This window comes from Terrapene carolina, unplaced genomic scaffold (genome assembly GCF_002925995.2).
Source record: "Terrapene carolina triunguis isolate 2854851 unplaced genomic scaffold, T_m_triunguis-2.0 Scaffold715, whole genome shotgun sequence".
NCBI classification, from domain to species: Eukaryota; Metazoa; Chordata; order Testudines; family Emydidae; genus Terrapene; species Terrapene triunguis.
In genome coordinates, this window is record NW_020665066.1 from 1,515,488 (window position 1) to 1,536,573 (window position 21,086).

General features: G+C 38.3%; 1 protein-coding gene across 3 annotated transcripts in view; it reads right to left on the bottom strand.

Moving 5' to 3' along the window:
- Positions 1-492: 492 nt before the first annotated feature.
- The window catches only part of UEVLD (UEV and lactate/malate dehyrogenase domains), a 21,760-nt gene continuing 1,166 nt past the window's right edge, over positions 493-21,086 (bottom strand). Inside the window, exons 2-12 of one of the 3 annotated variants that reach the window (XM_026660151.1) lie at positions 20,386-20,470; positions 16,616-16,681; positions 14,704-14,867; positions 13,096-13,231; positions 11,866-11,990; positions 11,053-11,158; positions 9,366-9,536; positions 8,217-8,390; positions 5,435-5,522; positions 4,603-4,726; positions 493-3,484 (exon numbers count right to left, since the gene is read on the bottom strand). In XM_026660151.1, coding sequence (XP_026515936.1) covers positions 3,317-3,484; positions 4,603-4,726; positions 5,435-5,522; positions 8,217-8,390; positions 9,366-9,536; positions 11,053-11,158; positions 11,866-11,990; positions 13,096-13,231; positions 14,704-14,867; positions 16,616-16,681; positions 20,386-20,470 — 1,407 coding nt within the window. In that variant the 3' untranslated portion in view covers positions 493-3,316. Of the gene's footprint in view, positions 3,485-4,602; positions 4,727-5,434; positions 5,523-8,216; positions 8,391-9,365; positions 9,537-9,564; positions 10,417-11,052; positions 11,159-11,865; positions 11,991-13,095; positions 13,232-14,703; positions 14,868-16,615; positions 16,682-20,385; positions 20,471-21,086 lie in introns of those variants that run through there. The other 2 variants (XM_026660150.2, XM_026660152.2) reach the window with 2 other exon arrangements.

The following is a 21,086-nucleotide window of genomic DNA, read 5'->3' on the forward strand; positions in this document are numbered from 1 at the left end:
CAGCTGAAGCAGACTGGGCCTCACCCACAGGGGCAGCACCACCCCAGCTGCAAGGGGACCAATGCCACCAGCAAGTCCAGTTCACCTTCATCCATGCACCTGAGAACCCAAGGGCTCCTCCGCATCGTACTCACAAGCCCTTGCTGGCCACAGCACTACTACATGACTGCAGAGTAGCATCTGGGCCCTGCTCTTACTGGGGTAGTCTATTTTTTGTCAAGGTCCAAATTTCTTGGAGAAGAAGAGAAGAAAATAATAATAATAAAAAAAGATAAGTATATACAAAGATTTTAGGGTCTGTTCCAAAGTGTCTGGTGAACTAGATTTGGCTCACAGTTCGCCTCTTGACTACCCCCGCTTTAAGCCACAGGAGCAAACTAGGAGAGCAGCCCCCTCTGTAAACACGTGTGCATGCTAAATTTTACACCCAGAAATGAGTCCATAAGATAGAATAAACTAATATATAGACAGCATAGGTATCAAGTTCTGTATCCTTTATTACTACCACTTCATAACAGCGTACGGCCGAAGCTTATTGCTGACAGCTGTAATGTAAACAACAAGACATTTCTCCCGTTCCCTACAAGGGTAGTTACAAATGGCATTTTGTTTGATTTGTGATTAATATTTTAATACAAGAGCATACTTACCATAACATAGTATTAGAGTTAATGAGCATCTTCTATTATCTTGGTGCCTGATGATTTTCTTTAGTTGAGACCCTTTGATATGGTACCTTGGACAGCACATGATCACTATTCCAGACCGCCTATTGTCTACTGCATTTTCGATTAATTTTTCTAAGAACAACCTTCGCATAAGTAATTCATTTAGAGGCATAACAAGAATCATTATGAGAACCACAAGGCATGAGAACCATGATTTAAAACAGAATTGAATGAAAGTACAACGACTCGATACTTCATGACACCCTCAACGCATAAGAACCATACTTTAAATACAGAATAGTAGGAAAATAGTGCAATGTACAAGTTACATGAATTCAGTATATCTGAACCTAGATATCAACATTAAGAGTTTTGCAGCAACACACCAACTGTTTAATATACTGGAAATGGCTGGCCAACTAAAATCCCCATTTTAGAGGCCCTTAATAGGAAGCCATGTCTTACAAGTACTTTGTGCATCTAAAACACTATTTTTCCCACTGTTTCTGAAGAACAAGCATAAGTGTCATACAACAGATGCCTTTTAGTGCCATTAGTCTAAAAGTGACTTTAGACAATTTCCTTCCTACGACAATGTAAAGTGCCATATAATGTATTTCTAAAGCTGCAATCCCTTATTTTTAAATAAAAATGGGAAACTTCTGAACAATGGCATTTAATAGATTTAAAAATTAGATCAGATTTCTGAATTATTAAGAGCGCTAAGTACCATTTATCCCAAAAAGTGCCAATTATAAGAGGACTACAGCTTTTAACAAAACAAGATACAACATTAAGGTACAAAAACGATCTATTCTAGCTAAGTGTAGCCCTCTTTATGAACAATTTTAAATGCACACTTTAAGGAAAAGTTAGTTATTGCTCATTCAGGATGATTTTAATAAGTTAAAAAGAAAACCAGTCCAGCTAGAGACTAGAGCTCAATTATGTTTAAACAACCAGCTCAATTGTTCCATCATAATAATCACTATTTACAAAACATCACTGATTAAAACGTTAAAAAAATTCTCAGGCAATAAGAATGGTGATCCCATTAAAGAAAATGTAGTTTTCCTATTTTTGGTCTCAATCCTGAGATCACTCAGCATATCACAACTCCCACTGAAGTCAATGGGCTAAATCTTGCTCCCATCGATCACAATGGAAACTGGACTTGTAAATGATACATATCAGGCCCAAAAGGTTGTTGAGGGTACTAAGCCTCTTCAAGACTGGGCCCTTTCTGAGGTATAAGTGTAAGGCACAAGCAAGTGTATCAATCTAATTCCTTCATATATTGTATCTTTACCAACATAAAGCTTCAATGGTATTTTAAGAAATACATACCAGCACTTTTAAGAGTTTTCTCCTTTACTGTATTTGGTATCATTAGTATTCAATTTAATACTAAAGTCTACACACAAGATGAATATGCTACTTTTCTTTTAGGAGTGTAACATAATGAACAAGCAAAGATTATTTAAGAAGTCGATAAAACCACTTGTACCAACATGCATTCTTTTTTGGTTTATTTTAAACACTAGTATCCTGCTTTTTCTGTACACCTCTCACCCTCATCAGCCAGGGGTGTCTCCCTACTCAGATTCAGTTGCCTTTCCTCACTTTATTCCTTATGAACCTGATCCAAAGCCCACTGACATCAATGGGCTTTGAATCATATATTTCCATGAATTAATTATGCCCCCAAGCCTTATTTACTTCTATATTACTCAACTGTCAGATTGTCCTTTATTCCCACCTCCTCTCACACAAAAACCTCACCACTGTGTACAGTATCTGTACCAATGCTGTACTTGTTGGAATACCTCTAGTGTTTAAAACAAAAAAGTTATTTCTAAAACATAGCATAAAAGCACCTAAAGTGTCTGTAAAACATACAAAACAATTCAAATAGAGAAAAATTCTAGGAAAAAAAGTTCAGACAATTAAATGAACATACAACAGCATTCATACACAGTGCCCAAAAGCTCAAGCTCAAAGGTGTATCATTAAAAAAATATTTTCCATTTTTCCTAGCAGTGTTCTAGTGTCAAGTTCAATTACATGAAAACAATAAAGTGCTCTACCTTTATCGTGTCTGTTAAGCATGAGGATCATTTTAGTCAATGCTTTACTGCACTGAACAGCTGGAGTGCAATGGTGTTTTAGTCATGCCCCCTACACTGAAGGTTACAAGGGAGATGACATACTGCTTCTGTAGTGGCTCTACACCACGCAAGGATTCTCCCTACACTAGAGACACTTCCAAATAGATTAAGTCAGCTTTATAACCTATTTGTCCCAGCAGAGGGCACAACGGAAACATAGTGAATGTGAAAATCAGGTCTACATGGTGCATAGCTTAGTAACAAAGACTGCAGGCAAAGCTACTTAAATTTTGACAAAAAAGACAGTTGTACATTATCCTCTTCATTTTGACTACAAAAACTACAGCATAAAAAAATAAAGCTTTCAATTTTGAGATGTTCTCTTTGTTACATAGTTTAACTAATGCTTTGAAGGAGTGACACAGTTGTGAAAGGAAATGATAATTCTTCTGTTTGCAGAAACATATATCTACCAAGGAAACATTTTTCCTTAGCAAACCCAGCATTTTCATGAGCAGATATTGCATGATTCCATTGTGTTTAAAGTTTCAATTGCTGTTGAAGATCATGAATTGATGCTGCACTGCTTTGCAGTTTTTTTGCCACCAACTTATCCTCCTTCAGTGGTTTGATAATTTCAGTCACTCCACTGGTTCCAAGAATACATGGCATACTTAAAAATACTTCACTGTTTATATTGCAACACCCCTGAGATAGTGAAGACAAAAAGAATGTACATAAAAACAACTCTAAGTTCATTAATCTCCATTCCCCATGCCCACTATAAAATACAAAATTAGGTATGTTAACAAATTTAAATAAGCAAGGATAATTCATGACAAGACATGCTTTGTTTAGCTGACAAGCATAGCTTAGGTTTGTTATTTATAATACTGTATAGTAGATTAAATATTCTGTTTTTTTAAAAATCTTAGTAATAGGACATCAACATTTTGCAACTATAAAATTCCAACTAATTTTAAGTCTTGTTTAAAATAAAATTAGATTTTTGTTCAAATCTTGCCTAGTGTCTGTACAATTTATGTTCATCTCAAGACACTATTAGTCACTCCCATACCCAAGTAGCTATTTCACATAACAAGTGCTAAAATGTTTCCATGATGAGAGGAAGAAATTAAGTTTATGTACATAATGAAACACAAATAAGCCTTTGTAATCTCAAGCACAAAATGGATCAGTCACCAATGTAGGAAGTTCACAGACCTTGTAAAGCAAAGAAAAATGTTTCCATGCTGTGTTCTAATATAAACAACCTATTGCTTTAATTAAGCCTTTTAGAACAAAGTTTAATTAAAATCTAGTCTGAGATTCTGTTTAGTCAAATATAAGCATATCCTCTCTTCCCTGATCAGAAAGTGAGAAACTAGAAAAGTTTGCCTCCTGATTTGACAAATACAGTAGTGAGAAAATCTACATCAGATTCTTCTAAACGGAGTTGAAGATGTTTAGCCTTTGGGGAGATTTGCATTCAACATCAAGCACTTTGAACCATGACACGTCTGCCTGTTATTTTGCCAAAACTGTGTTAATAGCCTTGATCAGTGGTGAGCTGGACACCAGCACTGCACATGTTGCATCTCTCAACTCCTATATTTTGAAAGTCCACTACAGAGTGCAGTAATTGATTTTTGCTCATTTTCAGATGGATCCTAAAAGCTAGGTGCCTGTTGTAGGAAGAAAGTAACTAAAATAGTTTGTCTGCAGAATGGCTGGTCAGGACTAAGGTCTATATATGGCTACAATTAACATGAGTAATAGGATTAAAGGCACAATAGAAAAATATATGAAATTAATACCATATTTACCTTTGCCAGAGTTGATATGGAATGAACCTTTCTTTTATTTTTCAGTATACTTTCAATCAGATCAGCTATTGACAGCCCAACAGACCAGGACTTTTGACCTTTTCCCTTAAGAACTTCCATGGCTCTACATAACAGAGAAAAATGTGGTTTTAGAAATTTCTTCAGTTACCTATGTTTTGTTCGACACACAGTATTCCATAAACACACAAAAAGTATTGCATAGCATATGAACACCACTGTCTACTTCTCTATAACTTGCTTTCTAAAGCAATGCTTTATTTCCCAATTCTACAAAGATCACCATTTTTTAAATTCCTCCATGCAAATGGTAAAATTTTGCTAACTTAATAAAAGTTATCATGGCAGACATTTTCCTAATGTCTATGAAAAGCAATGTTAAATATATACCCTGTTCACTACAGTGTATTCTTGATTAAGAAGTGCTTTGAAAACCTCAGAGGGAAGGTACTAAATAAGTGTCATGTATTAGGATTATGAACAGCCTAGCCTACTGCATCAAATAAATGCTGATGCAAGGTATTTTAGTGTTAGTGTTGCAAACAGTTTAGAGGAGCACACACTTATTCTATTAACATTACCACTTAATTATATTTAGCTACTGGAAAAACAAAATTCAGAACTAAAAAATAGTCTTTTCCTATATACTCTAGGTATACCGATGACCTGAAAGCTTCAAAGCAGAATTGCTCATAGTAATAAAGAAAAGTCATATTATTCAGAGATTCTGAACTCTGCGGATTGGGAAAAAACACCTCTACTATTCTGGTAACAGGTTGGTGTGAATTTAAGTTTACTGTTGTAACAGTGTTACCTGTTCGCCAACTGCTCCTGAGAGTTATCATTCACTACTCCTTCAGTTTGATGACATGTTACTAAGTTAGAACCACTCCATGCAGGCACTAAATAAAATTAAAAACAAACTTTCGTTAATGTTATAATATATTGGAATGATAAAATTTTAAACTGATTTTCTGAAGTGCATACTGGTACTGAGTCCTGAGCGGTGTCTTTCTGAGGTTCTAAATTCCATGGCAGAACTGGCCTAGAGAAACTGTTGTTCAAAAAAATGTTCCACATAAAGATTTAACAGAATTTGTTGTTACACATTACTAAGTACACTATGTAGAATGGTGCAATGTGGCTCCTGTTGTCAAAGTTAGACACATATGGTAAAAGATTATCTCATAAGTGTTGGTGCAAAGAGAGAAGGGCTACAGGGAAAAAAACATAAGTTTTATCTTAAAATTTCTCAGCATTCCGCTGTTTGTTTTTAAACAGCTTCAGCAGTCTTATTTTTTTCACTCCCATCTCCTTTCTTAAATTTTAATATGCTTTTACAACCTTACCTACAACTTAAACTTTTGGATTTCATGTCTTTCCCCGCCCCCTTAATGCATGATGCTGCTACCAGTGTGGGTGGGTATGCGTATGCGCAAAGCTGATGATTATTATTGGGATGACAGCCTTATATGGCACAGGAAATAGCTATGCAAGATTGCTCACACTGTCCTGCCAGCATGTCTAAACCCTCTAAAGGGACTAACTTTAAGGGCAAGAGGCTAGTTCAGTCTCCATTTCCATTTTATCTCTGTTTAAACCGCACACAAGGGGGACGGTAAGTGTCACGAAAAAAGATCACATTTGGTACGGAAACTTATCTACCAAGAACAGGACTGAACCCACCCATTCATTTTACATATGCTGCCAGACAGCTGTCAGATAGTAGTTTTCTGTCAACTCAAGTTTGATCTGAAGTAACTTAGAGGTGAAAGGGCCATACTCTATTACCAATTCCCTTAAAATCAACTAGGCCCCACTATCATAATTTCAAATAGGAATACTGTCGAAAGAAAAATAAATTTTTGGGTAACACCTTTATGTTCAGTCCAATTATTGCAGAATTTGGGTATAAATATTTTCCTTCAGACTTTGCTGTAAAGTAACAGTGGAACAGTGGTAGAGTGCATTTGATTTGGCAAGCATGATGAAAGGCAATCCTAAACTCAAGATCTGAATATTAGGTTCTTAGCAGACAGTTATCCAAACTACAAAAAAATTATCACAGAAACTACTATATTCACTTTCAGCAGAGACCCTCAGGAATGAATGGACCATGGAGACCGAGCTACTCTCTCACCCTTAGATGTGTCCTGCAGATCAGGATTGGCAGAGAATAGAGGGAGCCAATGTGCCTCAATGTGTAATGCATCTGATGTGGTATAATGTTTTCAGTTCTTTTCAACTCAAAGACAAATATATTATTGTTTAGCCTAACATATAGAAGGAAAGCTGGGAATGACAAGTCAGTTGAAAAGCCACCTCCTACAATAAGCTATCAAGGATAGTTTGAAGTGTGACAGAGATCAAATTCATGAAGACTGACAAACCTACTGTACAAATTAAATCTATTATTGCTTCCTTATAAATCAGTCTTTTGTATTTCAACTGGAAGTCATGACTTAAATGAGCCATACAATGAAAACACTGACTCATAGAACAACTTTCACCATCAAAGGTATACTAAAAAAGCATTACTGACATTTTTAAACAGACTTCTCATTAAAAGATACTCTAAAGACAGTACATTGTTTTCTATCTCCCCTCCATGAAACACCATGGCCTATCAATATCTTTAATATCCAGGCAACCTAGTTCACCCCAAAGTTTAGCTGCAATTTCCATTCTTCATATATACTCAAATCTCTATTACAGAATGCTTCACAGTTTACATTTATGATATGCCCATATTAGTTTTTTTGGTTTTTTTTTAACCTAACTGCTTTTTCAAAAAATTGATTTCATTCTTTTGAGGACAACTTTTGGAAGGGGAAAGGGAGGTAACCCTCCTCTGAAGAAAAGACTACCTCTGCAGGGTTTTCAATTTAAGAGGAAAAAAACCTGACACTTAACAGAAAGGTAGCAGTAGCTGTGTTGTGTAGGAGCAGATGCCGCACAATCGTGAATTAAAGTTTGATGTTTCTATTTGGAGTAGCAGTTTAAGCAGATGTGATAAAGAGCCTGGTTTGTTTGTTTTTTTAATTACTTTATCCTTCATATATCACCTTTTTTAAATGTAGGGAGAAGCTAAATCTCACTTTATCCAGTTCTGTAAAGAGCACTCAACTCAATTCTATCTTCCTCCTCTAGACCCAAAACTCCTGGGTTCCATTCTTGTCTCTGCTGTGCACTTTGGGAAGTCAATTACAGCCAGTTTGCAAAGGTGTTGAGCAACCACAGCTACTGTGAACGTCCATATGAGTCGGAGGTCAGCATCTCTGAAAACATGGTATTCTCTGAAGTACTGACAGCTCTCCACATACTTTTACCCCCATGCATTCCCTTCCCTGAAAAAGAGACCTCCCTCTTCAATATCTTGAATGTAATTTAGTGTTATACCAAATAAACAATCAAAGCTGTACTTCTGTACATTTCTCCCCATTTGGGGACACACAGAGAACATATTTGTTTGCTCCCATCCTGCTCTAGAATCTTGGGGGGACACCCTGTAAACACTAACACTCTCCATAGGTTGTGTCTTTTCCCCCCTTTCTAGAACAGTTCAAACTCTAAGTCAAAATCATGCATCTGTTTACCTTTGTCTTCCCCTCGTTCGCCGATAATCCAAGCCTCTTTTCCTATGGTCTGTGCTTTCAACAAGTTTGTGATAATATATTGGAATCTCTCAGTGTCTAGATTACAACCAATTCCGATAACTCTGCTTTTAGGAAATGCACTCAGCTTCCATGAGACATATGTCATTATTTCCACTAAACATGGGACAAAAGTATGTTGAAAACAAAGAATTACTCCCAAAATTCAACACAACAGCAAACTATAATTCACACTCAAGAAACAAGAGCCAGAACATTTTATAACTCAAAGTATAAGCATACAGGACTATCAGCAGCTTACTCATTTCTAAAACGAGTCAGGCTTTGAAAATAATCAGGCCATAGCTCGAGTAAAATATTAAGAAAACATCAGAAATTCAAATAATTTCTCTCACCACCACCCCAAAAACCCAAGCCCCCACCTTAAAGTTTAGTTCTCTTTCCATTTGGCAAATGTCTCCCCTCCTTCCCTGTTTTGAATGGAGCAAAAGGTAATCTTGCCAATTGCTCTAACATGTTATAGTAACATGTTTTAAGTGTGTGCGGATGGGTAGGTTCATGTCTACTTCTTCCTTCCCTACTTACTTAGTGTTCTGACACAAGATCATGGAATTATGATAGTTTTATCATTATGAATGTGTTTCCAAAGAAACAATGGGCTAAGAATTTACTGTAACATAAGGAGCTATCAACCAGAAGTTTTGATCATATTGTGTGTATATATCCTTACAGCATAGGGGAAGAGAGAGAGAGAGAGAGAGATCTTGCCACTAACACATTTGCAAGGTGCTCTGACTACAGTAGATGGGCATATCATAAGACTCTAGATAAAATGAGGTTTAAACAATAGACAAAAACAAAACATATGCAAGAAGACTTTTGATATAAAAAATACTATCATTTCCCCCCCTTGTCTAAACTATGACTAAGACAACATCTTACCAACAGCCTTTCCATATAAAGAAACACATGGATATAGTGGTTTGCCCAAGTCTGAAGAGGGAGTCCATCTCAGAACTGGGATTAGAATTTAGGAGTGCTGACTCCCTGCTCAGTAGAGTACATCAGGCAATAGGATATTCTTTAAATAGATCAGAACAAAAAACAGATACATGTAAAATACCAACAAACCTGGATGAGATGCAACAAGCAGCACACTATTTTGACTATAATGTGCTACTGCTGGGACTATTCCTCTGAATAGATCCACGTTGCTCTGTATGACACCAAGATACGACTGAGCATTACCCAGAGAATTAACGGTGAGCACTACCACTTTTGAATCAGCAGAAGTAGAAAAATCTGATAAACATAAAAAAATTATTTGAGGGTTTTTTAAAGTCTCCTTTTATCAAATTATAGATACGTCAAGATAGACTTGGCACAAAAATGTTTTAAATGACCCATACTAAAACCAGTATATGTACGTTCAATTCAACACACAACTACTTTGTTTGCCTTTCCGCAAGAACTTTTAAGTTAACAGCTTTTTTCCTGCAGTAGAATTGAACTAGAAAGATATTTTTATGTATCATAATCCCCGATCTACTGTGTTGAAAGTGTATACAGAGCTTTGTTTTGGAGCTGCTTTGCCTATTATATAAGGGTACTTTGCACCCTTCTACAGTACCTTTAATCCAAGGATCTCAAAGTATCTTACAAATAGTTACGCCCCATAGAACCCATGCGAGGTTGACATTATCCCCATTTATAGATGGAAACCTGAGAAACAGGCTGCAATTTGCCCACGATCATACAGAGCTTGCTGCACAGCTTGGAAGACAACCAGGAATCTGGACCCCCAGGCTCCTACTCTAACAAATGGACATTGCTACCATATATTACATTAGTTTTTTGATATTTATTTCTTTATACCTTGCTAAGAAACTAAGAAGTAAAAACTAGCATCCTTCTCCTGCCATTATTTATTTGGCTCTCTAAAAAAGAAGTTCTCTCCTTTTTCCAACCCCCATCTAGCTAGGTATTTATATTGGGGCCATCGCTATAGTATCAGAGCACTGCATCCTGGTAATCCTGGATTCTTGGTGAAGATCTTTATCCTCATTTCTTTCTTTCACATAGGGGCTTCTGTTCTTTTTGTCCTTCTAGCTCAGAGTCAAAGATGCTGACACTGTATCAAAGAGTTCTGGTGGCTTGGCATGAGGTGGAACATGGACAGCCACTAAAAAAAAAAAGTATCTTACAAAATATATCTAGTAAATGAACTGAATGCAGCTAGAAGGTGCCTGATTGATAGCACAAGAGATATAAGCCTCTAAAAACAAAACAGATTAGAGTATTGGACAGGAGCAGTACCAGCTTCCCTAGACCATGCCACCAGTATATCACAGTCTTAATCTGCAGCCACCACTTCAGGAGGCGAGAAACTATCAGAAGATAATGGGTGTTTAAAGACCCAGAATGAATTTAAATTAATGACCCAGAGGTGAAAGTTTCTATCACTCCCGAGGGTGATCTAGTTCCCATAAAGTAAATAAATATATAAGTATACAGCAAAATAAAAATATAGAGCATACAGTAATATGTTCCACTACACAGGGCCGGCTCCAGGGTTTTTGCCGCCCCAAGCAGAAACAAAAGCAAACAAACAAAAAAGCCGTGATCGCGATCAGCTCTACCGCCACCGCTTCAATCTTCGGCGGCAATTCGGCGGCTGGTCCTTTGCTCTGAGAGGGAGTGAGGGACCCGCCACCGAAGAGCCAGACGTGTCGCCCCTCTCCGCTGGCCGCCCCAAGCACCTGCTTGCTGGGCTGGTGCCTGGAGCTGGCCCTGCCACTACAATATAAAAAATTAGTACCTTTGCTGATCTCTACATTTGGCAGAGCAAAGATATCCAGGTCCATTGTTCCTCCTTTTGCTGCACCTTCTGAGAGGTCCAAGAGAACTACCTGGTCTGCAGCACCCTGTACAAATAAATATATTTCAGCTCTGCAACAAAATAAAATGCAGTTTATTCTGATAAAAAGATGCTTCTGAGATTGGATCTCACTTTAAAAAGGATGTTAATTGTGTTGCAAAAAAACCCCAAAACAGCCCACACCCAAATCACCAATGACTGTGTAATGTTAAATGGAAAATTGGACATCTGTGTTAGTAGTTCCATTGCCAAATAGTATATTAAACCACATACACAAAACCCACCTTACGAGGGTTACACTCAGACATTCAAAGTGAAGGCCAAAACTCTGACTATTGTGCTCAAATACCGAGCACATATAGAAATAGCCTATATTGTGAGAACTCAACAATATCTAGGGCACAACCTTGACAATATCCCTTAACTACAAATTTATGTGTTTTGAAGAATCTGTGCTCAAAATTAAGATTTTGTTACAGCCAACAGCTGACTGTCAGACCCAATAAAGGATTACATTTTAAATGTGTAAGTTATGTTTTTAATTTAATATCTTTAAATAGGAAAAAGGTAAACTAGAGAATATCTAGGGCACAACCTTGACAATATCCTAGAGAAGCAACATCACAAATCATTAAAAGTACTTAAAATGAAATCATTGTTTTGTATTTTAAACACTAAGAACTAGGTTGGAGATCGTTATAGGAATAGCACTAGACAATATTAATAGCTATTCTATTAAAAACGAGAAAGTACCTTTGCTGCAATTGCTAGTACACAAGCAATGCCAAGATCTCCTGCTCCAATCACAGTAACTTTGTTAAAGCCTCCATCTTTTTTCTGTCCACCCACCATAGTCTTTGAATTCATGTCAGTTTCACCTAAAATTAAAACAAACAAACAATCACAGCTGGTGGTTTTATAAGACAGTGTAAACACATGTACTGTATGTGAAAGATAATGCCCGGGTCTAATCAATCAAATTACTTTGTTTTCTCCAATATGCTGGTCAGGCTATGGAAACTAATTTTTCAAGGCTTCCATTGAGTAAGACATTTTTTTCCACAGAATTATATTCTTACAATTTACATTTAAATTAAGTTTTACATCAGCAAGAAAAAAAATTCAAATAGATGCCTTCTCTACTAACCATCCTCCCCCAGCTCTGTACTCAGCTCTATCACTGAAATGCACTGTGACCTTGGGCAACTCACTTAATTTCTGTACACCTTCCATTTCCCCTGCTACTCTTTGTCCATCTTGTCTGTTTAGTCTAAGATCTTTGGGACAAAAACTATCTCTGAACTGGTTTGTACAGTGTCTGGCCTTGAATACATGGAGCAGTAATGTGGATTACAGTGGGGGGTTATTTCTAAAGCACAATAAAGTGTTGCACATTAATTGGTCCATGTAGACCCCTGGTGGTGTGCACTAGGATTCCCTAGTGCTATGTTAGCGCTGTTTGAAACAGTACTAACATTAAAGCTCACTAAGCAATATTTAGTGAGCTCCATATAGGTAAGCCCTCTAGTACAATCTTGGTTGGCAACTGTAGGCATTACCACCAGGGCCGGCGCAACCCATTAGGCGACTTAGGCGGTTGCCTAGGGCGCTAACATTTGGGGGGCGGTGACCGCGGCGGCCGGATCTTCGGCCGCCCCGGTCGTCGTCGGTATTTCGGGGGCGGGACAAATAATAATAATCCCTTTGATGCTACTACATGCACCAATGTATAATACTGCAGAAAGTGTTTTTGAAAGATTGAAGGACGGTTTTAAATTGCATTATCCGTAAGAGAACATGTAAATCAGCTATGCCCTCAGAAAGGGTACATTTAAGGTAAAGGAAAAATAATGAGTTTTAGGAAAATGTAACCACTACAAGTTATAAGTAATATTTATTGTCCACCTTGAAAAGATAAAATAAAAATAGCTAAAAGCATAGATAAAACTGATATTGATTCAGATCTGCTGAAAAATTACACACCTGTAGTTATCTTTGCAATATAGGATAGCAGTTCTAGCTGCTTGGCTTCATCAGAAGATGATACTGAATACAGAGGTAGCTCTTCCTCAAACTTTTCAATCATTTCTTTGATTAATCCAATGATAATTGACTTTGGCTGGAATGCATACGTATAGGAGAAGACTTACAATCTTTACTAGCTATCATGATAAAACAGCATGCCCATAAACTGCAGTAATTTATTAGCAGGTATCAAGAATCACTGTATACATTTAGCTAAACTATAAATATCCACCTTTCAAACCAACTTTTAAGATAGAGGAAAAGTAGCACTGCCAGTTAGTATATTTCTATTTTATTTTTAATACCTTATTAATACAAATATAAGTATGTAACTATGGGAGTATGGATTAGAATAGTGGAGAATATAGAGACTGAATTAAAGATACCAAACACCAACTCAATTGGTTGCTTGAAGCATTATTGGACATATGAAAGCCTCTGATACAGTAGCATCTATTACTAAATACAGGTTAAGGCTATATCTACACGGAGCACTTTATTGGTATAGGATTAACCTTACTGGCAAAACACTCCCAGTGTGGACGCAGTAAACCAGAAAAGCCTTTGTACCAGAATAGTAAAACTAACCCCCGCAAGCAAAACAAGCTATACCATTAAAAGAGTTTTGTCAGTATAATTGTGCCTACACTAGCAGCTTCTGCTGGCACAGCTCTGTCGGTCACAAATCACAGATATTCGCACCCAGACCAGCAGAAGCCTGTAGCAAAAACATAGCCTACTTCGCAGCAAGAAGAAAAACAAAACTCATTAGAGAAGATTCAGACTAGCTGCATCACAGCCTGATCTTGCATTCTTTATTTGGACAAAGCTTTCATTGAGGTCAATGGACCTTTTAGCTAAGTAAGGACTGGGCATGAATCAGTAATTACCAGGTACAGATTCCCAACTCATTAAGTAGGAAAATGACACCCATCACCCCCACTCCTCCCCCTCCAAAACTCAACTCAACAGCTTTGTTTTACTTATCTTAAAAAGTTAGCTGAAAAAAACAAAACAAAAAAGATTTAATTAAATTATTTTTGTGGCTTGTCAACCACATGTTTAAAAGTAACCTATGTACTGTGTTTCATAAAAGACATCCACTTGGCAACTAAAGTTGCTTTTGGACCTTCTATACTAGTCACCCCCAGAAAAACAAACAATCCCCATTTTGCAATAATGTCCATACCAGAGACAAAGCTACTATATTAGTTAGTGTAATTTTACTGAAAAACTGCACTTGCTAAATATAACCTCAGCTTACACAGTTACTGGACATTGTTCACAGCACTAACAGATGTTTGACACATTTTCTTTATCTGGTTTATCCTTCTCTCTAACAGAAACAAGTTTAATCCCCTTTTTCCCCTCAGTTTAAAATTATTTCCTTATAATAATATCTGACAGGCTGAAGGCTACTACTTAAAGGGAAACAACCTTCTGCTTCTGTCTGTATAGTCATTGACTGTACATTTAAGATTAACAAATGTAGGAGAAGAGAAAAAAATGAGTGTTAATTTGTATGTAATATTGTATGTATTCTTCCTGGAATTTGTTTTTCCTTACGTGGCTCCAGTTTTGTAGATAGGGCAAGTATATCCTGCCATGTGCATCTACATGTTTTCCCACAGAGATTTCCATGTTTATAGTTGGTTTCAGCAAGCAAATGGGGGGAGCAAAAGGATGAGAATCCAAAATCCACAAACAAATTGGTATGTTATAGGAATTACCTGTTAGACACAAAACAAAAAACATTATGATCTCCACATTTCGAAGGTATGCTGAAATCACGATTGTGTGTTCCGTTTTCCTTAAAATATAGCACTTTATTTGCTTTGATTATTTATGCTATTGATTTATACTATTCCTACCAAACCTGCTATATTAAGTATCATTGATTGAAATCCTGTCAAATATAAAGCATTTCTGTTACAGAGCTCTGCCAGCAAATAAGTCTGTCAGATCAAAGGAACTTCTTAGAGCAATCTATTTACTTTTCTAGGGTTTATATAACCTTGGAAACATAGAGCTAATGAGGAGGAGACTCTATTAAGTGCTTTATGTTTAGACTTCAAAGACAGCAAGTTCAAGGAAGAGTCCTAATTATCTGGGGACATTGTATATCCAAGTACTGGGCATGAAGACTTTACTCAACACCCACCAGCCTGAGGACTAAGGGCTCATCTACACAGTCTTGCACCTAGTTAACTAAATCACTTTTCTAATATGTAGTTAGTTATTTCAGGGCAAGTCTATGTGAGGGCATTCTTATTTTGGAATAGAAGTGGCTAATGTTGATTTAGGTAAATTGAGGGCTTGTCTACATGGTTAGTGTGTGGCAAGCTAGGGTATGAAACTGGGAGTATGTCAACTTTTAGGGCATCCACACTGCCCTGCAGTTTGGACTACAAAGGTTGTAACTCCTCCGTGTAGACGCTCCAGGCACAAACTAAAAGGTTTCTGGTTCACATTAATGTAATCCTGTTTGAAAGTGGCCACGTTGCCATCCCCACTACTAAAGCCAATCTGAGCAATTTAACCCCAGAAATTTAAATGAATAAAACATTGGTGTACAGAATTTAACTGTCAATCAAGTTTACTTAAAATATTTTTAGAAGTGAGTTCACACTCCAATCGTTTGGCTGATGGTAAGGAGAAGAGCACTCTTACTTTCCATTTTCTCCCCTCTCACCTCATGGCCTCCTGCCTACTGCAAGAGTGAGGAGAGATCTCTGCTACTCTATCCTTTCCTCAGCCTTTGTTCAAGTTGTTCCCTCCACCCCAGACAATGGCTCTAGGGCCAGCCGCTGCTGTTCCTCATAGCTTCTTCCTTCCCCCAAGACTCTGGACCAGGGGTAGTCTATTTTTTGTCAAGCTCCAAATTTCTTGGTCAAAGTATAGCCCAGACTCCAGAGCATATTAAAAAAAATAATAATGATGATAATAAGTAAATAAAAAGATTTTGGGGTCTGTTCAAAAGAGTCTGGCAGTCCAGATTTGGCCCAGAATCTCCCTATTGACTACCCCTGCTCAGGTGATTAGCAACTGCTGCAGCTTGACCAGCTCTGAACAGCAGCAGAGGCACTGGAGCAGTCTATCTGCAGATTTAGGAAGACAGCACTGGATCATTTTACACTATGTTCACATATGGAAATTACCCTAAAAAAACAAAACAAAAAGTTATAGCTTTGACCCCAAACACTGATGACCAAAGCAAGTGGATTTTTCAAGCCCAGTCCAAGTTATCCAGAGAGAGATCTTAATCCAACTCTTGTGTGGCACATGGAGACTCTCCAGGTCACCCATCTTTGCAAAGGAAATAAATGATATTTCTGCCTTCTTGGCTGTACTAAATTAGAAGCCTTTTCCAAGACTCTATGTGACTAATCAGGAAGATATACTGTTAAATGTACACAATGTCTTACCATTGTATTTGGCATTGGTATAGAAAATACAATCTATGAGTTGTTAACCTTACCCCGATATTTCACTGGAACAGTGCCACTAAAATTCAAGAGGTCTTTAAGGGATCCGTCTTTGAAAGCTGAAATTGAGAACAAGTTTTGTTTTTGTTTTTAGTGGTTAGAGGATTTTTTTTTTTAAATTACAAAATTCTAAGTATTACCCATACTGCTTCATTCCACATTTAAATAACTACTGATTCCAACTCTAAGATGTATGCTGAAAATGGACATGTACCAGTGAAATGTGACTGCAAAGATTATTTCCTTGTACTTAGATCAGGGGTGGGAAACTTTTTGGACCGAGGGCCACATCTGGGTATGGAAATTGTATTGTGGGCCATGAATGCTCACAAAATTGGGGGTTGAGGGCTCTGAGGTGGGGCCAGAAATGAGGAGTTCAGGGTGTGGCAGGGGGTTGGAGTGCGGGGGCGGTGAAGGCTCCAGCTGGGAGTGTGGGCTCTGGGGTGGGGCTGGGGGTGCAGGAGAGTGCTCTGGGTTGGGACCGAGGGGCTCAGAGGGCAGGAGGGGGATCAGGGCTAGGACAGGGGGTTGGGGTGCAGGAGGGAGTCAGGGATGTAGGCTCCGGTTGACGCTTACCTCAAGCAGCTCCTGGAAGCAGCAGCATGTCCCCCCTCTGGCTCCTATGTGGAGGCGCAGCCAGGCAGCTCTGCATGCTGCCCCGTCCGCAGGCGCCACCCCTGCAGCTCCCATTGGCTGCAGTTCCTGGCCAATGGGAGCTGCAGAGCCGGCGCTTGGGGTGGGGGCAGTATACAGAGCCCCCTGGCTGCCCCTACACGTAGGAGCCGGAGGGGGGACATGCAGCTGCTTCTGGGAGCCGCTCAGAGCCACAGCACACGTGGAGCAGGGCAAGCCCCAGATCCTGCCCCCCAGCGGGAGCTTGAGGGCTGGATTAAAACATCTGAAGGGCTGGATGTGGCCCCCGGGCCATAGTTTGGCCACCCCTGACTTAGATACTACACATAGTAATTAAATTCACACAGCTGACCATCCCTCCTCCTTTTTTTTTTTTAAACAGAATGTTACTTTATTTGTTTATTCCTTTGGTATCACTCTTTATTGGAAGCTTAATGACAGTTGCACAACTAAGGAAACTTTATGTGCATCTTGTTGACCTTCTCCATTGTGGTCTCAAGTTACAGTGCTTTATCAGCTTGCATATCCCTCCCAAGAGGGGCCTCTGCTCTTCTTCCTTCTCTGTAGGGCTGGTGTCAATAGGACTTTTCTTCTAGCTGCGGGGGATTCAGGAAGGCAACTCCCATCTTTTCATGTACTGCATATATATTCCTGCTACTGTATTTTCCACTCCATGCATCTGATGAAGTGGGTTTTAGCCCACAAAAGCTTATGCCAAAATAAATTTGTTAGTTTCTAAGGTTCCACAAGGTCTCCTCTTTGTTTTTACTTTTAACAATGTAAATCCATCAAACTACCATATATACTCGTTCATAAGCCGAATATTTTTGGTAAAAAAGTGACGCATCAAAGAGTGGGGGTCGGCTTATAAATGGGTCTACACCAAAATTTGATAATTTTAAACTCTATGGAATCATTGAATTGAATATCTAATACATTGTCATTTTGTTTACCTGGAGCGTCTGCAGGCCTGGAGCCCTCAGCTCCCTATGGCCGCGGTTCGCCATTCCCAGCCAATGGGAGCTGTGGCGAACCGCGGCCACAGGAAGCTGAGGGGCTCCATGCCTGCAGATTGTTATGCAGACAATACTACACAGGGTCGTTTCAGGGGGCAAGAGAAAGATGCCACATTTATTATGATAACACAATTCGATTTATGACCAATAACTAATATCTAATACACACACACACACACATCAGATGTTCTGCAGCTGCTGTATAGTTAATTGTAATGGTTTTAGTTATATTCACCTGGTTATAATTGTTTGGTTTGTTTGCAACAGATCACCTGTGCCCTACAATGACAACAACTACTGTAATGATCATAGATCAAGGGGCAGAGTGTTGTAGGAGCAGCCCACCTGGTCAGCAGTTCTAAATAGAATTTTTCATCCCACATTGTTCTATTAGTAATCCTGACTGTTATGTTAATTCTAACGCTCTGCATATGCTGCTGGATAAAATAGATGCATTCTAAATTAAAACCACAGGCTCACATTGTTTCACAATATATAGCATTAAAACAATTACATAAAGTGTGACCCATTCAATACCCCTGGATTGAAGAGTCAAAAGGGGGACAATGTAGAACTAATACATGAAATTGTTCATAAGTAAAGTTTTATGAATGAAACAACATTCATTCATAAAACCAGTTACCCCCAATAACTGGCTAATTGACAATTAAGATGCTTGTTAAGAGCCATAGCTGTTCAGCCAGTTGCCCTTGTAAGTTTCACTGTCAATCCAATTCCTGCTTAAATCACTGAGACTTGCACTGTTTCAGTACTGTAACTTCTGTTCATTGTTTGCCATTCACTACACTTGTCTACTTCTGTTCACTATTTGCCATATTGTAATTCAAACTCCATTTTACAACGCTTACTCCATTTTGTAAAAGCTTGCTGCAACCTTCATTTTTGCAAAACCCTGCTGTAATCTTATTAGTTTAGTTTAAATGTGTGAATGAGGTATGTATGGATGATAGAATCAACCTCCAGCGCCAGCCTGTCCTGATGAAATAGAGTTCAAACACCAACGGCTGAAGATGCAGACAACAGCCATAACAAAGTAAGAAGAATCCACCCTAAAAAGAAAAGAACAAAGGTACAATAGAAGGAAGATCAAAGCCAGGTCCGAGGCTGAAAGTCATGTCTGCAATTGACAGGTGAACCCAGAGGCAGCTTGACACAGCAAGACCTATAGACTCTGGATTCAAACTAAAACCTACAAAAAGGATGGGTGAGATGGAAGACTTTGAAGGGTAACATTCTGCTGCCAACATGGGGGGGTAACGTTCTGCTGCCAACATGGGAGGGCAGACCCAGCCCTTCCTTGTGCCCGGCTTTCCTGGCCAGTTAGCCGCCACAAGCTATGAACCCAAGCCGCGGACTCAAGCTATGTTCAGGACTGGTAACTATACAGCAGCTGCAGAACATCTGATGGATGTGTGTGTGTGTGTGTGTGTGTGTGAGTGTGAGTGTGAGTGTGAGTGTGTGTGGAATTAGGTATTAGTTATTGGTCATAAATCAAATTGTGTTATCATAATAAATGTGGCATCTTTCTCTTGCCCCCTGAAACGATCCGGTGTAGTTTTGTCTGCATAACAAGATGCTCCAGGTAAACAAAACATACTGACCCACCAGCAGCTTACCCTGACAAGTCGGGAGCCAAAGTTTTCCAACCCCTGAAATATAGGGTCGGCTTATGAAAGGGTCATACAGTTTTTGCTATTTTTACCTATCCATTTTGGGGGGTCGGCTTATAAACGAACGGGCTAATGAACGAGTATATACGGTATGTTTAAATTTGCTTAAGGGAACTGGAACAGTAACATGGAATCCATTAAATTATCAATTTGTATAATCACTGATGTTACAATTTATTCATTTTTTTAAAAAAGATACTGATTAGTTTGGTGAAGGTAACTTACAACAAGTACTGTAGGAAATGAACTACTGGGGAAAAAAAATCACACAATATCACATGATATAAAGTTAAGAAAACAAATTGAAAATGACAGTAATTTAGACAAATTTCATTGTAGATAGAGAACCTATGAAATGTCAGAGTTCCACATAATCATCAACTGTTGAAAAACACAATCAAAGTAACTAGATCAGATTCTTACTGTACGTATCCATGGAGAATCTGAAGTTTGGGTAGATCTTAACAACATTCTTCAATTCTTCTATGGTCAGGTCCCGGAATTTATACTGTACACAAATAAAAGAATGTTTCAACTCGAAAGGACTACCTCTTTGGTTCCACAGAATAGGTGGGGAAGAATAAGAGAAGAGAAGGCAGAAGGAGGCAGCTAATAATTACCTATAACAAACAGTTTTGCCATTAAATTAATTCTCAAACAGATTGCTCCATGGAATGCATAATCTTATCTGCATACCAACATCTGCAATTATATATTTGTAAAATATATTTGAAAAAGTTGAAGCCAAATAATTACATTGTTTGGTAACAGCAAACTCTATAATGGCTTTCACATTTTAAAGGATTTTCATAACTATTTTTTCACAAACATATTAAAGTGTCTGAAAAATTCACCTTTTGGATTGAAATGTTATGTGCTTAGTCTCTGTCCATAAGTGAATTATTTTGGAGAGGTCAAGCAAATCCATATAGTGGTTGAATTGGGGGAGGGTAGAGGAAAAACCCAAACATTTATTTAAAAAAATAAATTTTAAGGTAGGCTTACAGCAGAAACTGCTGAATAGGGTTACCATACATCCGGATTTTCCCGGACATGTCCGGCTTTTTGGGCCTCAAATCCCCGTCCAGGAGGAAATCCCAAAAAGCCGGACATGTCCGGGAAAA